This window comes from Mastacembelus armatus, chromosome 4 (assembly GCF_900324485.2).
Source record: "Mastacembelus armatus chromosome 4, fMasArm1.2, whole genome shotgun sequence".
NCBI lineage: Eukaryota > Metazoa > Chordata > Actinopteri > Synbranchiformes > Mastacembelidae > Mastacembelus > Mastacembelus armatus.
This window is the reverse complement of record NC_046636.1, coordinates 9,068,522-9,090,806: the sequence shown is the minus strand read 5'-3', so window position 1 is coordinate 9,090,806 and position 22,285 is coordinate 9,068,522. Positions and strand designations below refer to the sequence as shown.

Sequence of the window (22,285 nt, the reverse complement as noted above, 5' to 3'; positions counted from 1 at the left end):
GTCTCCACTCCCCAGCTGTGATCCCCAGCTCTCTCTCCCGTCACTGAATCCTCATCATTAACCAAGCCTCACCACCTCATCTCTCCCCTCACTTCCCTCTGTTTTTCCTCCTCCCTCACATCTAGCCTGGCTAAAAACCAATCAGTCAAAGCCCCGTAGAACTGCACTTGGCAAGCTGGGGCGCCCGGACGAGCAGCCATTCATCAAGAAAATAACAAAATTAAAATTACACTTCTCTATTTAATTTGGTCATTTATTTTTCCTGGGGGGTGCTTGTGTGAAGGGGCAGGGGGACAGGGAGAGAGGAAAAAAGAGCGGGAGAAGAGACGAGCGGGCGGTTTAATGCTCTCTCTCAAAGCCAAGTAATTAGAAGTTGTAGTTGTAGCAAAGCATCAACTCTGGCATCACGTCTCTCGGCTCCCTTCTTCCCGAATGGAACAAGCTTGTCCATTTGGTACACAGCCCGGATGTGGATTTATGAATAATAGATACCCAAGAAATACTGGATCGCTATGAGAAGTCATTATCCACCAACATCCACCGGCAGGCATGATGACGGCAATCTTTGCTGGTGTACCCGCTTCCTACCTTAGCCTGGCATGCAGCAAGGCGACAGGCACAGTGATTTAGGGATGGTGAGGAGGGGATATTGCTTGTATGCAAACGAGAGCTGATTCAGCTCTCCTGATTTCTAATCAACTCTGGTGTCATTTATAACCGCCACGGTCTCAGAGCTCAGACAGCTCAGTTGCCCCTTCTAAACACACACACACACACACAACGTTAAAGCCTGACGGCAGGTGTGCTTTTCCCCAGAAACACATTAGTGGTGTTCTGCTTAAAACGCTAAACTATATCTCCACTGTAGAAGAAAGAAAATCTTTAGTCCAAGTTCAATGGTGACAGACCATTTTATTTCGTTTTCTTAAACAAATGTTTAAGATAGGTAAAGACTTCAATCTTTTACCTCTAAGCATTAATTTAGGTGATTATTTTCCACCGTTAAATGTTAAATGTGATTATCCATTGTTTTATGTAAGTACGGCCATTTTGACCGTAACATAAGGAAGTACCTGATTTTGGAATATTCAGCTGTTTATACACATGGGTCCTGATGTAGCACTAAATGCATTACAGTATAATGATTTTTTTTTTTTTGCCACGAATTTGACAAAATTGCATTTGGGAGTTTAGGACTTACAACAGCCTGCTGAGAAAAATTTTATATAATTGAAAAAAAAAAAAAAATCTCTTGCTTTGCCATATTACAGCTGCATACATTTGAAGAAATGAAAAGCTGAGTACAAATGAGATTTCATAATTGCTCAAGCACCATCAGCCACAGCACCGTCAACAAGCCAGGGAAAAACACTTACAAGTAGGGAAACAACCATGTCCCTTTGGATGGGGATGTTATGTCTCTTGACAATGAAAACACAATCAGACAATAATCAATACTCAGAAGAAACTTTGACTTTTGATCCATCGGCCCACTCACCTCATATTCCTGTGAGAGCTTGAGATTATCATTGGCCTTGAGGAGCTCCGTGTGCTCAGCTAGCTCTGAGATGGGGATGGGAGGATGATTCATCATACCTGGCCACCAAAAAAAAATGGACCAAAAAAAAAAAACCCATCCACACAGGAAAAGAAAAGAAAGAAAATTCATTAGTGCGATTGACAAGATACAAGTTTAAAGCTTAAAAATAAAACAACCACTTATAGGTGAGAATTTTGTGTTTATATAACCATAGAATGTTTTAGTGGTGAGGAAGCTGATGCAGAACATGGTGACAGTCACAAGGCAAAAAATGACTTGAGTGGTGACATGATGTTATTGGAACTTCAGTGAACCAGGCCAGAGCTCAAAAGAATCTGTTTGTCAAGCGAGCTGACTGATTATTTCACAAAGAATCTAGTAGCAATCATCCACAGACCAAACAGTATTAATTCCCACAGTGGTCATGATGTTGAAAGATAGATGGACCAGTAACTGCAGAGAAAAACCCAGACCAATTATGGATCAAATTTCAAAACGAATAATAATTCTTAATAGCGTGGAAAACTTAAAAAGTGATAGAAGATAAAAATGTAAGGTTTGATGGTAAAATCACAGTCAAAATACACAACAAGCTCTTTTGCTCTTTGAATCAGTGGAATACTGATCCCTTGTACTACTCTCTGAAGATAACCAAAACTAACATTTTCTTTTAGCATCAGCTGCTATCAGCAAAATGAAAAACTCAATAATGGATCACTAGTTAGTGGAAAATGTCTCTGCAACATGAAATCTATGTAGAACTTCAAGTCAGCTCAGTAATATCTTGTTGCCGATAAATGAATACTAAATATAATTTTAACTTTTAGAATGTATAAAATGTTAATGAGATGAGAAAGAAGCTCAAGCAAACTCTGTTTTGTTCTGTCTCAGCCCCAACACAGAATCTGTTCTATCTGCGATCTGTAATCTTCTATAAAAAATATGCTTCTTCTAGAAGGGAGCCCTGACCTGGAGGCTCATAGGAAGGGAGGTGAAAGAGGGATGAGGAGGTTTAGGGGTGTGAGTGATGCTGAGTGACACGATGAGCTGCTCCATTCCAGCCAGCCAATAGAAAGCAAGCAAGTTGCTGTTTCTAACATTTCTTTCTTCTGCTGGTTCTCTCAACCCCAGTGAACATTGACTGTAACATGAACACCCTTTATGTTTCAAATCTATGTTCTCCACCCAAAATCTTTACCCATTTATCCCAATGATTTACTAGAAATAACTAGCTTTTGAGTTGGATTGGATTTTTTCTTTTTGCTCACTTAATATACAGTACATTGAATATTGTATTGCTGCTGCTAGAATATTATCAGCACTGCTGTGCACTCCAGTCACTAATCCACTTAGGAGCATAATGCTGAGGCCATGTAACAGAATATGGAACGGGCATAGATTGTGACTCTTCCCCTGGGGCATGGGGCCTGGCAGTACTTTTATTTTTAGTAAGAGGCCTCTGTTCATGCCAAATGAAAAGTTCAAAAGTCAACAAAATGTCTCGTCACAAAAAGTCGCCCAGGCTTAATTGGCCATGCAAATCAGCATAATCAGATTAACCGTCCTTAATTTTCTTTTCCTTACAATGCTTAACATCCCTCCAATGTCAAGGGGGTCACCAATGTCTCAGCTGCTTTTGTTGCGCTTAAGAGGGGGAGCCCAGCATTGTGCTGACAGTCTTCATTAGTAATGGTAATTCATTTTACACTGAGAGAACAATGTGGCAGGGTGTCAATTACATGATCATTAACAAAGATTACAATCCATATATGAGAATGAAGATGGGAATGGATGGCATGACATTCTCTGAAAAATGAATGGGCACCCTACTTTAAAAGGGGAAACTAAGAACCGCTCTATTGTTTAAAGACTATGTTAAAAGACTAAGATCTCTTTTTCAATTCAATATCTAAATAAATGCTAAGGGAAGCGGGGATGGTAATACAGTTTTGGACAAAACAGTGTCACATGTTAGATTCTCACTGAGCTAACAAAGCATGCAGCTTCAGGTGGCACAATTTGAGAGAATAGGAGTCACTGTATTAATCATTTTTAGTATAGGAATTCATTGAGCTCTGCATCAAGAAAAAGAGGAAAATATTTCCAATTAAATGTGGCTGTCGGTTTACTTGCCTCAAATTTAAAGTGAAAAGGTATCAGAAGCTACGAAAAGCAAAATAAGTAAATGTATATGCAAATGAGAGGACCTGACTTCTCCGTGAGTGAACGAGAGCAGGTTGTTTGAGAAGAGATGAAAGACTGTCTGTGTTGAGTTTGTGTGCAGTTGTGTAGTTATGCGTATTTGTCAGTGTGCATGAGTTATATACATACTCAAACTCCATCAGTTCCTTTCAGTTTGTGTTTACTGCCCATATCACTGTCTGCATGTATAAGTCTGTTGTGGTTAGAGAGCTGTATCAGGCCTAACTCTTCACATATTTGTCCAAATAAAGCCCAGTGCACTGCCAGACTGAAGGTTAAACATACCAGTGTTTGTTTAGTCCTTAAAAATCTGACAGAATGTTTGCAGAAACCAGTATAAACACAATTTGAATATTTGAAACTTATAACAAAGAGGTTAAAAATCATTTTCACTATAGCTAATTGCTACAAGTTGCCATCTTTACATAGCTGAACTGATTTGTTTTATCTATTTCTCTCTTTCAGCATCGCCCATATGTTTTTTTTTTCTCAAGACAAATGAGTCATTCATGCCTCATCTGTTCCTTTATCACTTATACTGCACTGCACATAACAGTGTTTATCCAAAAAACAGAATCAGTTTCAAAAATAGGCTTTATTCTGACCTATAACTGAGCAAAGTCACTCAAGGACAAATTGTTTTCATTCCCTATCCCCACTCCAAAGGTCTCATCCTTCAATTCATCGCAAATCCCTTACTCACGGCTTTTTCCTATCCACATAGTGACTCCACCACAATCAACAGCATGATCAATGAACACAGAAAAACAAACTTGTGTCTAATTACACATTTCCAATCTCCCAATCTGCAGTCGATGTGCCTCAGAAATACAATGATTCTTTGAGATAAGCTAAACCTCCAAAGCCTATTTCTGATGTTGCATATTTCCATATAAAAGGAAAGAAATCTGTCAGCGGGTAAGAAAATAAAATAAAGGGGGGAAAAATAGGGTAGGAAGAGGGAAAACCAGAAACTCTGCTTTTTCTCTAGGATGATCCTTTTGCAATGTGCAGGGAGAGAGCAGGCTGATCAAATGTCGAGCCATTGTTTGCCACTGCTTTAATTAATTCTGCTCGTTATCTCTGAGAACAGAAAAGATTCCGTTAGTAAAGAATGGAAATGGAGCACTGGTGCTGAAGGAGGAGGAGGAGGGGAGGAAGAGGAAGGGAAAACAACAAGAAGGAGTTAATGAAGGTGACAAAGAGAAATAGGAATAACAGACTGTACTCCAGTTAAAAAAAAAAAAAAACACCTCTCAATCATCTCTACATCAGCCCAGGTTATTTTTGCGTGGTGGATTAATGCGCAGCCACAGCCCAAGTGAATATTGTGACTGACATCCAATTAAAGAAAAAAAAAAAAACAACAAAAAAACAGCTTAATATACCAACAGAAACCAACATCAAATTAATTAGTGCTGAAATTTTGCTGCATCATGTGGAAAAAACAAACAAATGCAAATTATGTATTCATAAATGGAGGCAAGCGGTGCTAGGAAAAAAAAAAAAGAAAGCTGGTTTGCAAATGCTAAAAAGCATACAGTAAAGACTAACTTTCATAGTCAAAATCTGCTTCACTCTGAGGACTGCTTAGACCAGAATCTGTAAAATAAAAACAGCAAACATAAGGGAAAATGGTTTCATAATCTGTAATGCAACAAAAAAGGATATGTAAAAAGAAAACATAAATGATAAAAAGTCCATGAAATTTCAAAAAGACAAAGGCAATATTACATTCTTTTACCATGAGTATATCTTTCTCAGGGTGACTTGAATGACAGATTTGAACCCTGACTGCCACATAGGCAGGAAAAAATAGGAAAAACATTTTCAAATCAGATCAGACCTTTCCTTCTGCTACTAAATCCTAATCAGTGGCACAGTCCTCCACAGGAGCAGACTGGTTAGCTAGGGGCACCAGCCTCTGCTACTCTGCTGAGAATCCCCTTCTGCCAAGCCCCATAATAATATGCATAGTGATGTAAAGTGCCTTACTATCTCTGTAAGCTTTCATAAACACCAGGAAATAGAAAAAGAGATGGAGAAGAGAAAAAAAAACAGCTTGTGTTTCCTGGTGAAAACTGACTGTGAAAGGTTCCTTTGTCCATGGATTGGTGCTGAGGCACTTGGAGTGAAAGGTGTGGAAAACTGTCAGCATTCCTGGCTGACAGCTGTGGAGCCACAGCTGATGGAAGTCAGAGCTATAAGGACTGTGATGATGGTTTATCTGCTCCACAGGAGAAGTTCTCCCAAAGCTGCAGACAGTCAAAATTATGTCCAGGCAACTTATTTCTCCTCAACTGTTCAAGCAGAAAGAAGCCATCTGCAACAACATTAAATGGACTTGTGGCAAAAAGATGCATTTTGATAGTATGCTGCCAACCTGCCTATCAAGTGAAGGGAAATAACTTTCACCAGGACTGATAGCTAAAATCAGATCAACAGGGTGGTTCTGTGATAAGTAAGAATCACCTCACCCAAAGGTGGCAACTTTGATCCAAAGAAAGAAAATTTGTTCCAGAATTAAAAGCGAGAAATAGAAATATAAGTGGGCAAAACATTGGCAAAAAGAAAAATATTTGCTTTTATAGAAGAAATCTTCTATTCTATAAAATCTTGCTGTACAGCAAAACAGCTCTTGTGTGATATGGCAAAAAAAAACTCCTCCCTACTAAAAAAAACTTTTTTTAGGATGTATTCCAACCTTAAACATCAATTATGCAAAAATAAAAGTTACTGAAGAGTATGGTTGAGTTTATCTTATACTGACATGGTCAATGGCAACAAATGAGTGCAGAGAGATGAAGACATTGACCACCCCCTGTCCCTAATTGATTTGTGAAAAAGACTAATTAAACCTAGCGGGCAGTGCTCTGATTCAGTGTCTCCAAGCGTCACTCATCACAGCAGGAGGGAGGTACAGACATGCCTGTGTGTCTGTATGTTCATGTGTTTGCGTGTTTGCTGCCTCTGTGTTGTGATAGAACTGTTCGTGAGGAGGCGGGCATGCTTATTGCAGTCGTGCTGAAATGTTGATGTACTTGGCTGGCGTCTGTGGCTTTTGCCATTGCGTGATGTTGTCTGCATAGAAATAGAACATTTTTACATGTTTAAATGTGTCACTTCTTCTGACATTATCGTGGGGCATAAAGTGCCATATACTGTAAACATATACTGTATATCTAATACATAGTGTACCAGTGTTTAACTGCAAACCTGGTGAGAGTAGAACAAATGCAGAAAAAGAGAGAAAAAGCAAAGACACACACACACACACACACACACGCAAAGACTAAGGGAAAGAGTGAGCACTTATAGCAGGAGGGTAGACAGTAGAGATCCACTGAGTTGTGCTGCTTCATTACTTTGGCCCCATTTGCCAATTAAACCCCAGGCACCAATGAAGATAATGGCAAAATGAGCTACTCTGTACCCCAAGGAGATATACAATATCGCTGTGAGGCTGTCACATGACTTACAGGCCTAATAGCAGTAATGCAAAAGCACGCGTGCGCGTACACACACACACACACACACACACACACACACACACACACACACAAAATTTACACTTTCTCTCTCATAGGAAGCCTAATCAAAAACATATTTTTTGTTCCACAGCAGTAGGGGTCACTGAGCACATTGCCGATACGGCATATGCTCTGGTGGATTGGAGAGGCCTTGGATAAGTACACTGGGAGTATGCTTATTTGAACAATGGTTGCTATTAGCGGATGGGGATGTTCACAAATGCTCACCGGCCCACTTAATTGGGCTAAAATGTCCATTCAAATTAAATTCTCCGGGTGTGGAGATAACAACATCGCCCAATTCTGTGGAACAATAGAAGGGCTGTTGAATGAGAATGCTTGTCATATATAAAGAAAAGTCTCAACACGTATTGGTGAATGATATATAAAAGACAAGAGATTGTAACAAGAATTTCTATTATTTAAAGAAGTAAGGAGGACAGTTGAGGGGGACGGTGGAAAGAGCTGGAAGTCAGAAAGATAAATAGCAAGAATAGCCATTATAATCTTCTCATTACCGTCCAACTGATTGAGCTCTGAATACCAAGCAAGCTAAAGACGAGGACAATAAAATGAACTTTCACATTTCTGTGCTTAAGTGGGTTTGTGACTCATCCTTATATCTCTCTTCTCTGATGGAAAGAAGTCAGACTTTTTACTCTGAGATACAAACTCATGGTAGCATGTCTGGGCTTCCAAAGAAGCTGAAGAGAAATGCTTCATTTTGAAATGCAAGCCTTTTGATGGAGCAGAGAGTGGCCGTGGATGACAGATGGATGGCTGAAAGAGAACTAGGCTGACAGAAGGGCGGGAGGCAGAAAAAAAAAAAAAGAAAAAAGAAATGGAACTCATTGAAGCAGGGGAGGGTGTGTTTATTCCACCTCTGGTGGATTTACTCCTTTTTTTGCAGTTTGCTTGGGTAGGTAAGAACAATGCCATCTGAAGTAGGCAACAAGTCTCTGTCTTATGTAAAATAAAGAGCTGGAAGAAGGAATGTAAGCTTAATACTGAGCTTATATTTAAATGCTAAACATAAACTTTACCCTGGCAGGATGGCAGATCACTAAAACTGATCAACAGACATTACTTGTAACTAAATTTTCACTGCAGTGGAAACTTAACTGAGGCAAATATAAGAAATATAGAAACGCCATCTTGGTTCCACTATAGTTCAGACCAGAGACAACAAACTGTTGATGCCATTGTGGCATAAATTACAGGAGGCTGGATAGCAGAAAGAGAGACTTATTGATAATGGGCCAGGAAAAGGAATCAGGAGGAAGATGTCAGACAAGCTTAAGGTAGAGGAGCCTTAGAGACCGAGTGTGGGATTGAATGTGCTTTGTTGTTAACACCAGGCTTTTGCTCAGATGAACACCAGAAGGAAAGTAAGACAAAGGGGGGAAACAGGTAAAAACACAGAACTTCAAAAAGGGTTTGTTTCCAACAAAAAAAAAAAAAAAAATTTATAACAAAATCTATCTATATATATATATACACACATACATATACATATACATAGATAGATAGATAGATAGATAGATAGATAGATAGAGTAATACAGTAATAATGGGCAATATGGGCTTCGAAAAACCACTAATCATGTTTTTTTTTCATTGCCGCTGCAGCCAATAAACATTTTTTTGCCACATTGTGAAATTTGCTTTTCATTTGAATAGATTTCAAAACTAGGGATTCTGAGGAACATGCAAAACTTTCTTTCAAGGTTGACCAGCTTCTGAAATTGCATTGTGTTAAAGCCTGAAATAGTGACCTCCATCACATTGTCCATTGTAGGTTATGCATGTAATCAGCCCCTTAAAATTCTCCCAACTTTGATCTTTTTAACCAATAAAATCTATGGTTTACCCTAATGATGTACGCACCACTATCCGTGCCAAGATAGGTGGCATGAATGCTCCACTGAAAACTATTTTAGACAAATTACACCAGTAGAATAAAGCCTTATTATTGACTTTTCAATGGTCCAATTTTTATCCAAAAATGTAAAAATATTATTTTGGGGGGCTGAATGGAAAACGTTAAACCTTCTCTCTCTAAATAAGTCATGAAGTCTAAAACAAGGTGATTTCCTTACTAGTTTTACACTTGCATGAATAAACTTCCTTGTTCAGATCTATCATATTGTCAGTGAAAATATAATGTGTTTTTATTTATTGAAAGGCCAATATGGACAAACATACTGTATGTTCAGTTTAACTATACACATTACACTATGATCAATTTTATAGTAAGACTGCTTTTGTTCCTCAGTGTACATGTTGTGTGTCCTTCCAGTACCTGGAGTCTGAAAGTTAATGCGTCTCATCTCCACAGGATCTGTAGGGTGGTGGGGTGTAATGTCTGCGTTGTTCAGCAGGCACTTCGTGCGTGGCTCTGACTCTTTTCTTTTGCGGCTGGAGAGTAAGACAAACAAAGAGTAGAGACAGGAGACAACATACAACAAAAACAACAGAATAACTTTTAGTGAGTACTTAATCCAGCAAAGCAGAAACCACTAATGGCTTGAACAACTAAATAACACAGACTGGTAACTGTGGGTCAAGAGTGCCCAAGTGAAACCAAATGAAGAACTTGAGAGCTGAGAAGATGTCTCAAGTACACAAAACTCTCCTTCACCCTCACTAATTAAAGGTATCTCTTTTGCTGAGGCAGGCTTTTTTTTTTTTGCCTTCCCTGTAAAATGCAATGGAATATGGCTAAGCCTTACCTGTCAGGTTTGCTGTTTCCAGAGAAAGCAATAGGAGTCAAATAAATATATAAAGATGGTGAAAACACAACACACAAGGAGAAAGGGAGAAGGGGAGGCAAGAAGAGAGATAAATCAATAGAGAGCAGTTTAAAATTCACAGGGGTCTTTGCTGGGCTCGCAAAACGTGAGATAAAGCTCATCAGAATTTGGAAAAGTGTGTGTGTGTGTGTGTACATGTATCAGTGTGTGAGAACGGGTGAGTAATCAAAGAAATGTGCAAGTAAGGGCATACTATATATATTTTTATATATATGTATATATGTGTGTGTGCTCATATGTGTGCACAAAGTTGCAGGTACAGATAGGGAAGGGCAATGTCAGGGCCAAGGGCAAACCCAGGAAATACTATTCACCGGGGAGAGATGGAGGAGATGGGAGAGTGAGATGGAGAGAAAGAAGAGAGAAAAAAAGAGAGATCCAAGGAGAGATGTTACTCTCCCTAACCACCAAGAGAGAGGTAAGGCAAGGTCAGACAGTCAGGGATCATCTGACAGTAGCAAGCTGTACTTGTGTTGCTCACATCAACCCTGGACACCTCGAGATAATTCAGGGATCTTCCCCGATACAGTATGTTGGTGACCTCTTACACTACTGTCAGGTTGGGACCTACAGTCACTGAGACTAAAAGCTATCACTACCATTCTTCAGCAACAGTATGTGTGTAGTGTATATAGTGTATATTTAGTGAGGGAATAGTAATTAATTCAGTAACAAGGAGCTTAGTCCTAATTAAGAGTTAAATCAGAAATTAATAATCAGTAGTAAACAAGGTCACACATGCATTTAAAATTAAATGCAAAATAAAATGACTTAAAAATAAGATAATAGAATAAGAGTATCAATTTCTTTCCAGAGTTAATACGCTTATTAATATTTCTTAATCGGTAGAGAATAGTGTTCTTAATGCAGTAACTGAGCAGCATCTCACAGAATCTTCTCTTTTCTTCTTTTCTCCAACCCCCCACTTCCCAAAACCATCTTTTTCACAAAAAAACTCTTTCATATTTACATGCAACAATGTTGCTGGGTCTTTGAATATCATGCTGTCATGAATACAAAATAAACCCCTCTTTCAACATGCTCCCTAACATGCAATTATTTCCCAATAGTCAGGTACGCTGCAAATAACTGGTTCAACATCAAATGACAAGAAAGTCTTCATCGTGTATTGCTCTATTGCTGGAAAAACAATCTGTGAAATTTACAGCACATTTAGCCTTACGCATTTAAAACACAGATCATAGGTAAAATGCTTGTGTACACCTGTAGGCGGAGCAAGGCACTAACAATCAAAGTTAAACTTTTCCCTGTGTGAAACAATGAGGCTAGCAATGAGGGAAGATTAGATCAATATCCTACATATTAACCCAGCCCTAAGCTGCTATTTCTATTCATCATTTGAGGTTGAACAATGTTATTTTTACACTGTAAACTTTAAATCAAGGTCCAACTACATTCACCATACCACTACAATTCCCAAGCCAACTCACTTTTTATATAGTAGAATGGCGATGACGATGCAAATGATGAAGACGACAGCCAAGACTGGGCCCACCACCCATATGAGTCCATCACCAGTCTCTATTGGCAGGGGGTGGTCCACCACCACCTCAGGAGTCATCACTGTGTCTGTATAAGGACTTGTTGCAAACATTTTCTAAACAGAGAAATCAATGAGAAGTGAAACACAAAGTTAGGCAAATTTCCTGAAAGATATTAATGACATTCAGTGAATTAAACAGAACTGACAGTACCTAAACTAGGCTGCACAATCTGTGCAAACATGAATAAGTGAATAACTAAGTGAATTGGTCTGAACAGAACCATACTAAATAGAATTGAATGTGTTAACATCAGCTGAATAAAAGTGAACTGAACCATAATTAAATGAACAGAGCTGAATTATAAAAATCACTCACGTGAAAAAAAAATTGACTAAAAGGCTAACTATGCTGAAGTGGGCTGAACTTATAACTCACCCCCACAGTGGTACTGAGTTCAGCCAGCAGGAAAAACACATACTCCTCGCCAGGTTCAAGAGGCTTGTTCTCACAGCTGCTTTGGCGGTGGTCAGATCCCACTGTGAAGCTAGAGGGCAGCTGCCTGAAGCAGGCTGTGATGTAGGGCTTCCTCTGGTCCAGTTGAGCCAGCTGACGGCGTGAACGACGCTTTGGGGTCACCTCCCGCAACAGCTGATTGATGTAAAAAGATAATAGTTAACTTGTGCTTTTTTGTTATGTTTTTTGGTATCCTCTTTTAGGTTTGTTGTTTATACAAACCAGAGAACAAGGCTATGTTGTGAGCTAACTGTGGATTGTAATGAAAGAAGATTGTAATCTGCAGTGTCTGATCAAAAAAACAGCTGTATGTGCACCTGCACCCATCCATCCATTATCTATACCCACTTATTCCTAACCATGGTCATGGGGATTTGCTGGAGCTTATCCCAGCAATCTTTGGGTGAAAGGCGGTGGTACACCCTGGACATGTCATCAGTCCATCACAGGGACACATAGAGGCGTACAACCACACACATTCACTCCTATAGGCATACAAGTTTTTGAACTGTGAGAGGAAACCAGAGTACCCAGAGTAAACCCACAGGGAGAGCATACAAACTCCACACAGAAAGGTCAGGTTGCGAACCCAGGCCCTTCTTGCTGTGAGGCAAAAGTGCCAACCACTCAGCCACCATGCTGCCCTGCAATTGCACCCTTAGATTGAAAAAGCTAGCAAATTCTAGCAAAGTTCCCTTTAACCAAGCTTCAAGCCCGCTCAACATCCAACCCCTCACGTTCATTTCAAGCTGCCGACAGAAGCAGGCACTAAGCAGAGAAAATATGTGTAATCCCAAATCCAATAGGGAAGGTTGCTGTTGATCTAGCGCTCAAGGTGACCCCGAGCTATGGGAAGAGTGGGGGCAGACTGTGTAATTCTCTCTGCTGCATGACTGAGAGGATCTATTAGCATAACTAAGATGTAGTGATGTCTGCATTGTGTGTGCTAATGTCTGGCACATTGTGTGTAATATGATTTGCCTAGGACATGCAACTGTTGGTAACACAGGCATGTGTCTCTGGAAACACAGCTTTGCCAGTAGTCAGAAAAGAAGACAATGTCATCATTAAAGAAAAGTGCTGAGGTTGCCTCTCTTCTTATTACACAAATACTGTGTGGTTCATTCTATTTGACCCAGTACTTTTAATCAACCATGTGTGCCCTCATAACTCTTGCCGTTAATAGACCCCACCTCTTCCATATCCATTTCATCAGGGTTCTTCAGGTTTTTAACAGTTCCTGAGGTCCTCTTAAGTGGCACCACTACCACGTAGAAGTTCCTGAAAACACAGCACCAAATTAAATTACAAAATAAAATCACAGAAACTATTTATATTACTATTAAACTATTAATATATTATATTTAAGTGATAATTATGTATTTGGAAAGGGTGCAGTCATGGTCAGTATGTCTCACAATTCTTAAGCCTACACATCTTAAACATTTTGAGAAATAAACCTAAATAACACAACCCTCAAAGATCATTCATATATATGTCATAGAGCTATATTTGAAGGCCCACATCACTCACTTGACATCTTTGGTGTCAACTGGTGGGAAGGACATTGTGAGCATGTTGTCAGGCTCAGCGTAGATGTCAAGTTTGGGTTTTTTGACTAGGATGAGTGGCGCAGTTGTGGCCATCACACGGTGTCTTTGCCCACCATCCATGCTTTCTTGACAGGTCACCCAGAATTCATAGCTGGTGTTGTGCCTTAACCCAGTGACGAGCACCCTCATCTGTCTGGCATCGACATCCATCTTCTGCCGGTTGTACTCAATCTAGAGGTTCAACAGATGCAATTATTGGTATGTGGGAAAGTTGTATGATGTATGATTATTCTGGTAGGGATGAATACACATGGACTGAAGGGTAAGGAGGCAGATATAAGTAAGACTAGATGAGCATTTTAATGAGTAAAGGAAATTTTGAACTTGAAATGGAGCTCAGCAGACTTCCCTTTTTTTGCTCTACATTAGACTTACCGTGCATTTGTATGGAGACCTGCTATCTGAAAACTTCCACGAGAGGACCACTGTGGTCTTCGTGGCCCACTTGACAGTGAAATTCTTTGGAACATCTGTTTAGTGGATAAATGCAAAAAGAAAAGACAAGGAAAGTGTATCTTCAGTAAATTGAACGAATACAGAGACCAAGGAAAGAAACAACTGAAGCGTTTGTTTTAAAAAACAAGAACTGTCGTTCCTCTGTAACGTTCCTCTGGGTTGGAGAGTGAGTGTAACGAGCTGTGATTGGCTGTGAGAGGGGCAACGCCATTGGTTAAAACATACAACACGTAAGACTCATGGACAACAAACCCATGGAGCACAAGGATGTACCCACTGGCTAACCATCGTGGGTAGTGCCACCGTGTCTCAGAACTATCTTTGAACCCATGATCACTTGAGGCTAATCAATCCATGCGGTCCTAATGTCAACTGCTCCTACACTTCTACTGAGTCTTGGGTGGCACTGCCAGCGTGCTGCCAGGTGGGCATAGAGACAGACCCAAAACACATCATGCCAACAGTCCTCAGCAGTGCATCTGGGAATGCCATGCCACAAACTGTGCCGTTAAAGGACAGGGGAGGGGGGGAGGAGGAATTAGAAAAGGAAAGCAGTTAGGCAGGGAATAATATCTCAAAACAAACCCAAAAGTAGAATTTTAAAAAAAGAAAAACTAAAATCTGCTTTATATCATTTTAGAATAGTTGAAAACATACTTTTAAAGTGGCTGGGTTGCCTGAGGTCCTACCTTGTTTGAAAACTGGGGATGTGAGATGGCATTAGCTGCGTGAGTGTGCTTGGCAAAGGGCTGCAAGGATGACTTACAGGAACGTCTGACCAAACATCACTTACCTTGAAATTCTAGGCTGCTCTCCTTTTTCTCAAAATGACTGACTATAACTTACTGACTTGGGTTTTACCTTGTTTGGGTTAGTGAAGGGAGTATCCCACGACAAACAATTAAAATACCAATCTTTTCTCTTTCTTGAGGAGACGTGGAAGTGGTTGAAGGAGGGGTGGGCATTTCATTTTTGTGTTGTTGCAGATTGTTTGTAGCCAATTACCAACCCCCTGCCAACCGGATGGTAAAAGAAACAGGCAAGCCCTACCTGTTGGATCAAAGGCCATCGTCCGATACTGGATAGGAGGGCTGTAGGGCCCTGGACCTACACTGGTGTGTGCACGTATTTTCACATCATATGCAGAGTCTGGTTTGAGGCTGTTGAGGACATAGCTGGACAGGCTGGGGGGCAAGCGGAGCTCCCGCGGTGCTCCTCCGGAACCAGCTTCTTTATAGGCTAATGTGTACTCTGTGATTACCCCATTTCTCTCTGCCAGCACTGGTGGAGACCAGAACAGCTGCACTGAGCAGCATGTCACATTGGAGCCCTCACTGATATGAGGGTATCCCCCTGGTGTATTCTCAGGCACACTGAGTTCCACCACAGCCTCTTCCCCAAAGCCGCCCCTGCTCTTGGCTGAGATTTTAAAGAGATAAGTGGCCCCCCGGTGGATGTTGCCCACAGAGTACTGTCGTTCTTGGGCAGCAAATTCCAGTGTGGCCAAAGGAGAGACATCTTTGCGACCAAACTGGAGGCGGTAACCTTGCAAATCCATGCCATTCGTCAGGTCTGGAGGGTCCCAGCGAACTATAGCTGATATCTCTGAGTCCTGAGCCACTGACAGATATGGAGGACCAGGCACTGTACAAAGAAATGAAACAAACCTTAATTACTATACTTTACAGTTACAGGAAGATGTATATTTTGGAAGTGATAGAGTTTAATACCATACAAACGCATTAAATCAGCATGGCAAACAAAAAACTTCACCAGACCTCTTCAATTATACTGTATACAGTACGGTAAAAGAATGTACATCTGTCAGCCAATGAGTAATTAATACTCAGTGAGTATGGCAAATATTAGATTATTGAAATTACACTTGCAGTAATAGTTTTGATTTCAGCCATCCCTCAGTTAACACACTTAACAAACTGAGTCAGGTTGTGTTGAATGGAGATGTGGAAGATCCTTAGAGCTTTGAAATTCTTCAGTGATCATTGTACCCATTACCATTTCATGACACATGCTCACAAGATCTAGCCAAAATCCTGTCTGCACTACAAAGCATTACTAAAACTTTAAGCAGAGAACAGTGCCTCTTTTAGCTGTAAGAGTCATCTCTTCTTGTAAAATGGATGATCTGTGCTTGGGGTCTAGACACCATTCTTCAGAGTGGCCCAGTTTTGCTGCTCTTATGGATGACACACGTCTCATCTTAACCCTCCTTTTAAGGCCCCATCAGTGTCATAGAGGCAGCAGCAGTTATGGAAAGGCTTCAGTTCTCAAGTTGCCATCAAAGCTTTGTGAGAGACGAGTGTGGCTGATTCACACTTGAGGCCCATCTCTCTGTAAATAGATTCCATCTTGACTCACTCATCTACGTCCAGCTTTTATCCAAAATACAAACAAAATACAAAACAGATAACTAGTCAATAGAAGTGCACTATTGATGATGTATTCAGTCTCAAATAACTTGGTTTGTATTAACTTATTACAGGACTGGCTAGACAAAGAATAAAAAGCAGGTAATAGAATACTTTTTGTTTATTTACTATTGTAAATTTAGTTTCATGTTACACCATGATGTTGTGAGACTGTTTGGAGTAGACTGGCTGTATATGTCTGATTCAAAAATTGTACTAACTGGGTTCAGTAAAATGGTTAGTCCTGGCAGTGAGAGCTTTCTCAGCATAAAACACATTGAATAAGCTCAATGAAAACTACTAATTCTAGTTTAATGTGTAACATTTCATCATAGTCTTGAGAAGTCACATCGATAGATGTCTTCCTTGTCACTAAAGTGTAACTTTTGTAGTACATGAATTTTAATTTCAGCATCATTTGAGCCTTTTTTCCATTTGTGTTTTATTGACAGTGTATCTTCATGCGTAACAGACGATATGTATGCACATGTATGTGTTTATGTGTGTGATGGTAAGGTATATGTAGTGGATTGCAGCCACTGCCATCTCTTATATACCCATTCCAAGTGCACATAGAGATATTTGGCTTGTTTCCCAGTATGGACTTCAAGTAATTTGGAGAAACTAACATTAGTCCAAGGCAACAGCACACATCTCAGGGGAATAGTATCATTGTGCATTTGTGTATCTGTGTGCATGTGCCTATAAATATATATTTCAGATGCAGGACGCAGGTCTTAATGTGCTCATGGTTAAAAAAAAAACAAAAAACACACACACACACACACACACACACAGATATAAAACAATCCACTCTACGCAGTCCCCTTCTTCTGCTCATATTATTCATTTCCGTTTGCTAATGGTCTTTTTTCCGAAGACTGTTGCTACAGGAAGATGGGGGTGGGTGGGTAGATGGTGGCTAGTCAGTTGAGCCTTTGCCGGTAATGGAAAGGCGGGGGCGCCAAGTGTTGGGTGAAACAAATGCTTCTAATACTCCGCAACTACACAATATAGCTCAGCTTGGTGTCATTTAAAAGCCCACTCTTATCTTGACGCTCAGCGTTAATCATAGGTAATGATCCTGTGATGATCCTGTATTTTTCATTCAAAATATCTGTTCTTTTCGTCTACTCTCAACAGGCTACTAGATACATCCATTACAACCTTTGTAACCCTGAAACTATTTGGTTATTTGTATATTTAAAACACTGGCTTATTGCATACTAGCAAGAAGAATCACAGGTACCGAGCCAGAAGATTGGTGTTGTGAGGAGATGAGGCATGGGGTGTTGTTTATGGTGTGTGTATATGTGTGTGTGTGTGTGGTGCTACAGTGTGATGAGAGAGAGGACGAGGACATAGTGAGTGGGTGAAAAAAAAAAGTGAATGAGGGATGATGAAGGTGACTGGGGACAAGGAGCAATCTGCTGCAAAGAGGGCCAACAGGGATATGAGGAGGCAGAAATTTGTATGCATGTGTGTACTTGTATGGCTAAACATTGTGAGGACTGGTTTGAGTTTTATACCATGGATGTGAGGACTTTTGGGGGAAAATTAGGATATTTTGGCTGGTCGTCACATACCTATATGAGGATTAAGACTTGGCTTTAGGGTAAATGTTAGAATTAGGAAACATTTTGCATTTAGTTGTGACGGTTAAAGTATAGGATAACAAGCTATGGAATTCATATCAATGAGTGTCCTCACAAAAACCACTGTAAAACCTGTATGTGTTTATGCATAAGTGTTTTTTTTTCTTTTTTTGGACATCTCATTTATCCTTCTTCTCATCTTCACAATATTCACTTCTCTGTCTCTCTACACTTTCCCTTATTCCTTCCCCATCCTTTGTTTTTCTTGTGCAGTGCCCAATCCCAATTCCCCCTTTTCATTTCCTGACCATCTCCCCCATTCCTCAGTTCCCCCCGCTGCATCCCTCTCTCTACATCTATTTCAGGGTCGAACCTGGTTCAATCCCTCCTTATGGGTCTCCCGGCACGTATCCCATCAGGCCACAGTATTAACAGCCTGCTGTTGACACTCACTCAGTCTGATTGGGAAAGGTGCAATAAGGTTTCCTTCTCACATCCTCCCTTTTTTGTGCACGCCACACTTGTATACTGTAACATGAGGCGGTAATAGAGGCGGAGAGCGCTAGCTATAGCCAAAAACATGGGCTTCAGGATAGCTTAGAAGAGAGCGACCACTTACGGTGTTCCACTGTGACTTTATTACAAACTAAGAAAACCATACAAAGCCAGGTCTCCACGGCGCTAAGTCTACTATTCATACATGAACATTTAGAGTGCAATCCGTTTATCCTGTACCACCCGTTACTTAAATAGAGCACGGTGAAGCGTGTACACACGTCTCTCTCCATGGCACTACTACATTTTACAGTCAGTGACCTATAACCTTACAGTATAATCACAAAGAAAAGAGACGCCATCAAGTGGTGCTATAAAGTGCTACAGCAGTGATTACAACAGTAATACATATACTGGCTGTTACATAGTCCCACCTGGTAAGAAAAAGGCTGCCTCCAGCCATACACTGCTGAAGATGCAGTAGACCACTCTTAAAAGCATCCTACATATAGTCAACAGTTAAGACTGGCATTCACAAAGGGTCAAATGAAAGTAAAGCATGTTACCTCTCGCAAAAGCAAACAAAAATGCACAGTGGAAAACTAGATTTGTGTTTGTTTTCTTTTTGTTTTTTTGTTTTTTTCTGAAATATGAACTCAAACTGAGTAACCAATAACCATCCGAGTAAACACAGGCCATGTAGAATAAGCAAACAAGCAAACAAAAACAGTTTTCTTTAGACCAAGCTTGTTAGTGTGAAAAACATTAGTCCATTTTTTTTCCTTTGCTATCCCAACTAGACATGATCCTGGGGCAATGCCTGGGCCTGAGGTTATAATGTCCAGAAGGTACTGGGTCTGCACTACACCTGGGCAAAGGGGCATGACAAGCATTGTCTGTATCAGGAATAGAGTCAGTGTCCGGTAAGCCAAAGGGGATCGGTTCAGCGTCAGTGCCAATGTCCACCTGTTGGGCATGAGGGGCAACATTATCAGTGTCCAAAACCTCAGAGCTCCCACACCCAGCAGGAGGGGAACCCAAGCCTCCTCTGGAAGAGAGAGAGTCCCATGTATAGAATGGTTGTATGTTCACAACATAATAAACTCCAGCATCATCACCAGTCTGCCCAAGAGAGTCTATAGTTCACATCACTGAGTCTCCGGGAAACACGTAAAGGGCCGTCAAACAGGGGTGCTAGTTTAGCCGTAAAGATAGACTGAGCAGCTGACCTAGGGTGGGTCTTAACTCTAATGAGGTCACCGACACTATAGGTGGCATGACGACGTCTCAGGTCATAGTAGTGTTTCTGCCTGACATGACTATAGTCAAGTGCTGCTTTGGCATGATCATGAGCTTCCTGAAGGGATGCCTCAAGAGTCCCAGGATAAGTCACACCTGGGTCATCAACACCATCACTGGAGGGTTGTGTAATAAAGTCAAGCGGGGTGTCTAGCTCACGACCATAAAGCATCATAGAAGGGCTAAGTCCTGAACTGTCATGAGGGGCGGTACGCAGGGCAAAAGATATCTGGGGAAGATACTTGTCCCATGAAGTATGTTTGTCACCTACATAGGCGCGAATGGCCGTTTTCAGAGTTCGATTCACGTGTTCAGTAGCATTTGTCTGAGGGTGATAGGCTGTAGTGAGTTTGTGTACCAAGCCTAGGCCTGAAACAACATGCTCAAACAGTTCACTCACAAAAGGGGACCCTCTATCAGAAATCAGGTAGGTGGGAGTGCCGTGTCTAGCAAAAATCTTACTAACAAATTTACCAGCCACCACTTGAGCTGTGGCTTCCCTGACAGCACTCGCTTCAATCCACTTAGAGAAACAGTCCACAAAGACAAGCAAATAGGCATTACCAGCTGTGGAGCGGGGTAGAGGACCAACAAAATCTACGCCTACATACTCCCAAGGGCTTCTGAGGTACAATGGGGACCATGAGACCTGCGGGCTTTCCTTGACTGGGCTTAGTAAGCTGGCAGACAGAGCATGAAGTCACATAGCGCTTTACATTTGCCGCTATTCTGGGCCAGAAAAACCTAAGTCACAGTCTAGCTAGAGTCTTTGAAAGACCAGCAGTAGGGTGGTCATGGTAATAGTCCAGCAAGGTCCCTCTAATGGAAGCAGGGGCAAAGAGTTTCAGCTCTTTCAAAGGGTGCAAGGTACATTTAGACTCTCTGTAGGTCTCTGTAGTACAGAAGAGCATCATAAACAACATAGTGTGACAGGTTATCGTTGTCAGAGATAGGGACATTGAAGCGGACTCATAGATTAAGAAGTGGGCCCGTGATAGGGTCGTCTAGCTGCAACTGTCTTATGAGAGAATGGTCACCCAATACAAGAGGGGCAAGGCACGAATGTCCAAACTGCCAATGACAGCATACTCAGGCAGGAGATCAGTTGGACTGTCACAGGTCAGGGGCAGGGGATTGCGGGACAGTGCATTGGGCACTTTATTGTTTGTACCTGGTTTATACACAAAATCTTGTAGGCGAAGTGACCAGCGGATGAGCCGGCCTGTGGGGTTTAGGTGGGACATCAGCCATTTGAGACTGTTGTGGTCTGTATAGATAGTGACGTGAATTCCCTCAACATATGGGCGGAAATGTTCAAGGGCCCAGGTAACAGCAAGACACTCTTTTTCCAAAGTGCAGTAAGGGAGTTCAGCTTTGTGAAGGGAGCGACTAGCAAATGCCACCACATACTCTCGACCCTCATTATCTTTTTGCATTAAAGCAGCACCAAGACCAACATTGCATGCATCAGCGTGAATGAAAAAGGGGCGAGAAAGTGCAGTTTCAAAAAGTCCAGGGCTTTTTGGCAACTTTCGTCCCAGTGAAAAGCCGCATCCTTTCTTGTGAGTGCATGAAGAGGCTCAGCGTGACAGGCATAGCTCTGGATCAAGCGTCGATAGTACCTGGTCAGGCCAAGGAACTGTCTGACTTGTTTCACAGTAGTTGGTATGTTAAACTCCCTCACCAAGGATAAGAATAAGAGTCTTTTTGAGTGATCTGGTTTAAACCCCTAAAGTTGACACAAAACCTTGGGTCTTCGCAGGTGGTGTGCGATAGGGTGGAAGATTCAGAGTTCTTGCATCACCAGTGTCTATTACATGTTCCGTGAGTGATGTCTGTCCTAAGATGGCCGTCGAACATGGGACCAAACTTAGTGAGGAGGCAACGCAAAGCATTTTCCTATTGGAGGTTCGCCTCCAAAACTTTTGTTGCGAGAGCAGAGTTCAGAGTACCCATTGAGATAAGTCCATTTGCTTGTGAGTAATCATTTTGACCATCGCCCTCCTCGTCCACCAGGGGGCAGGGGATGTCATCCATAAAGACTGTCCTCATGGGAATATGAATGGAGATAGAAGCTCTTGTCATGAAATCCATTCCCAGAATGAAGGGTGTAGACAACTTATGGATTACAGCAAAACGCCGGCAAAAGTCCTTATTCATAAATCCAACATTCAGCCAAGCGACACACATGGGAATGCAAGGTGCATTATTAGCAAGGTTAACCGGAGGGCTAACCCAATAACTTGTTTTGCTGGGGTAGGTGCCATTAACTTGGATGAGATCTGCGCGAACAGCT

The 22,285-nt window shown here is 41.2% G+C and overlaps 1 protein-coding gene across 4 annotated transcripts in view; it reads right to left on the bottom strand.

The window, feature by feature from the left end:
- ptprsa (protein tyrosine phosphatase receptor type Sa) overlaps positions 1–22,285 on the bottom strand; it is a 217,369-nt gene that overhangs the window by 27,487 nt on the left and 167,597 nt on the right. For 3 of the 4 annotated variants that reach the window (XM_026322985.2, XM_026322988.2, XM_026322984.2), the window contains 9 exons: positions 15,222–15,815; positions 14,091–14,185; positions 13,636–13,886; positions 13,296–13,383; positions 12,025–12,237; positions 11,536–11,702; positions 9,574–9,689; positions 5,297–5,344; positions 1,499–1,596 (listed from right to left, as the gene is read on the bottom strand). In XM_026322985.2, coding sequence (XP_026178770.1) covers positions 1,499–1,596; positions 5,297–5,344; positions 9,574–9,689; positions 11,536–11,702; positions 12,025–12,237; positions 13,296–13,383; positions 13,636–13,886; positions 14,091–14,185; positions 15,222–15,815 — 1,670 coding nt within the window. The remainder of the gene's footprint in view (positions 1–1,498; positions 1,597–5,296; positions 5,345–9,573; positions 9,690–11,535; positions 11,703–12,024; positions 12,238–13,295; positions 13,384–13,635; positions 13,887–14,090; positions 14,186–15,221; positions 15,816–22,285) is intronic. The other variant, XM_026322986.2, reaches the window with a different exon arrangement.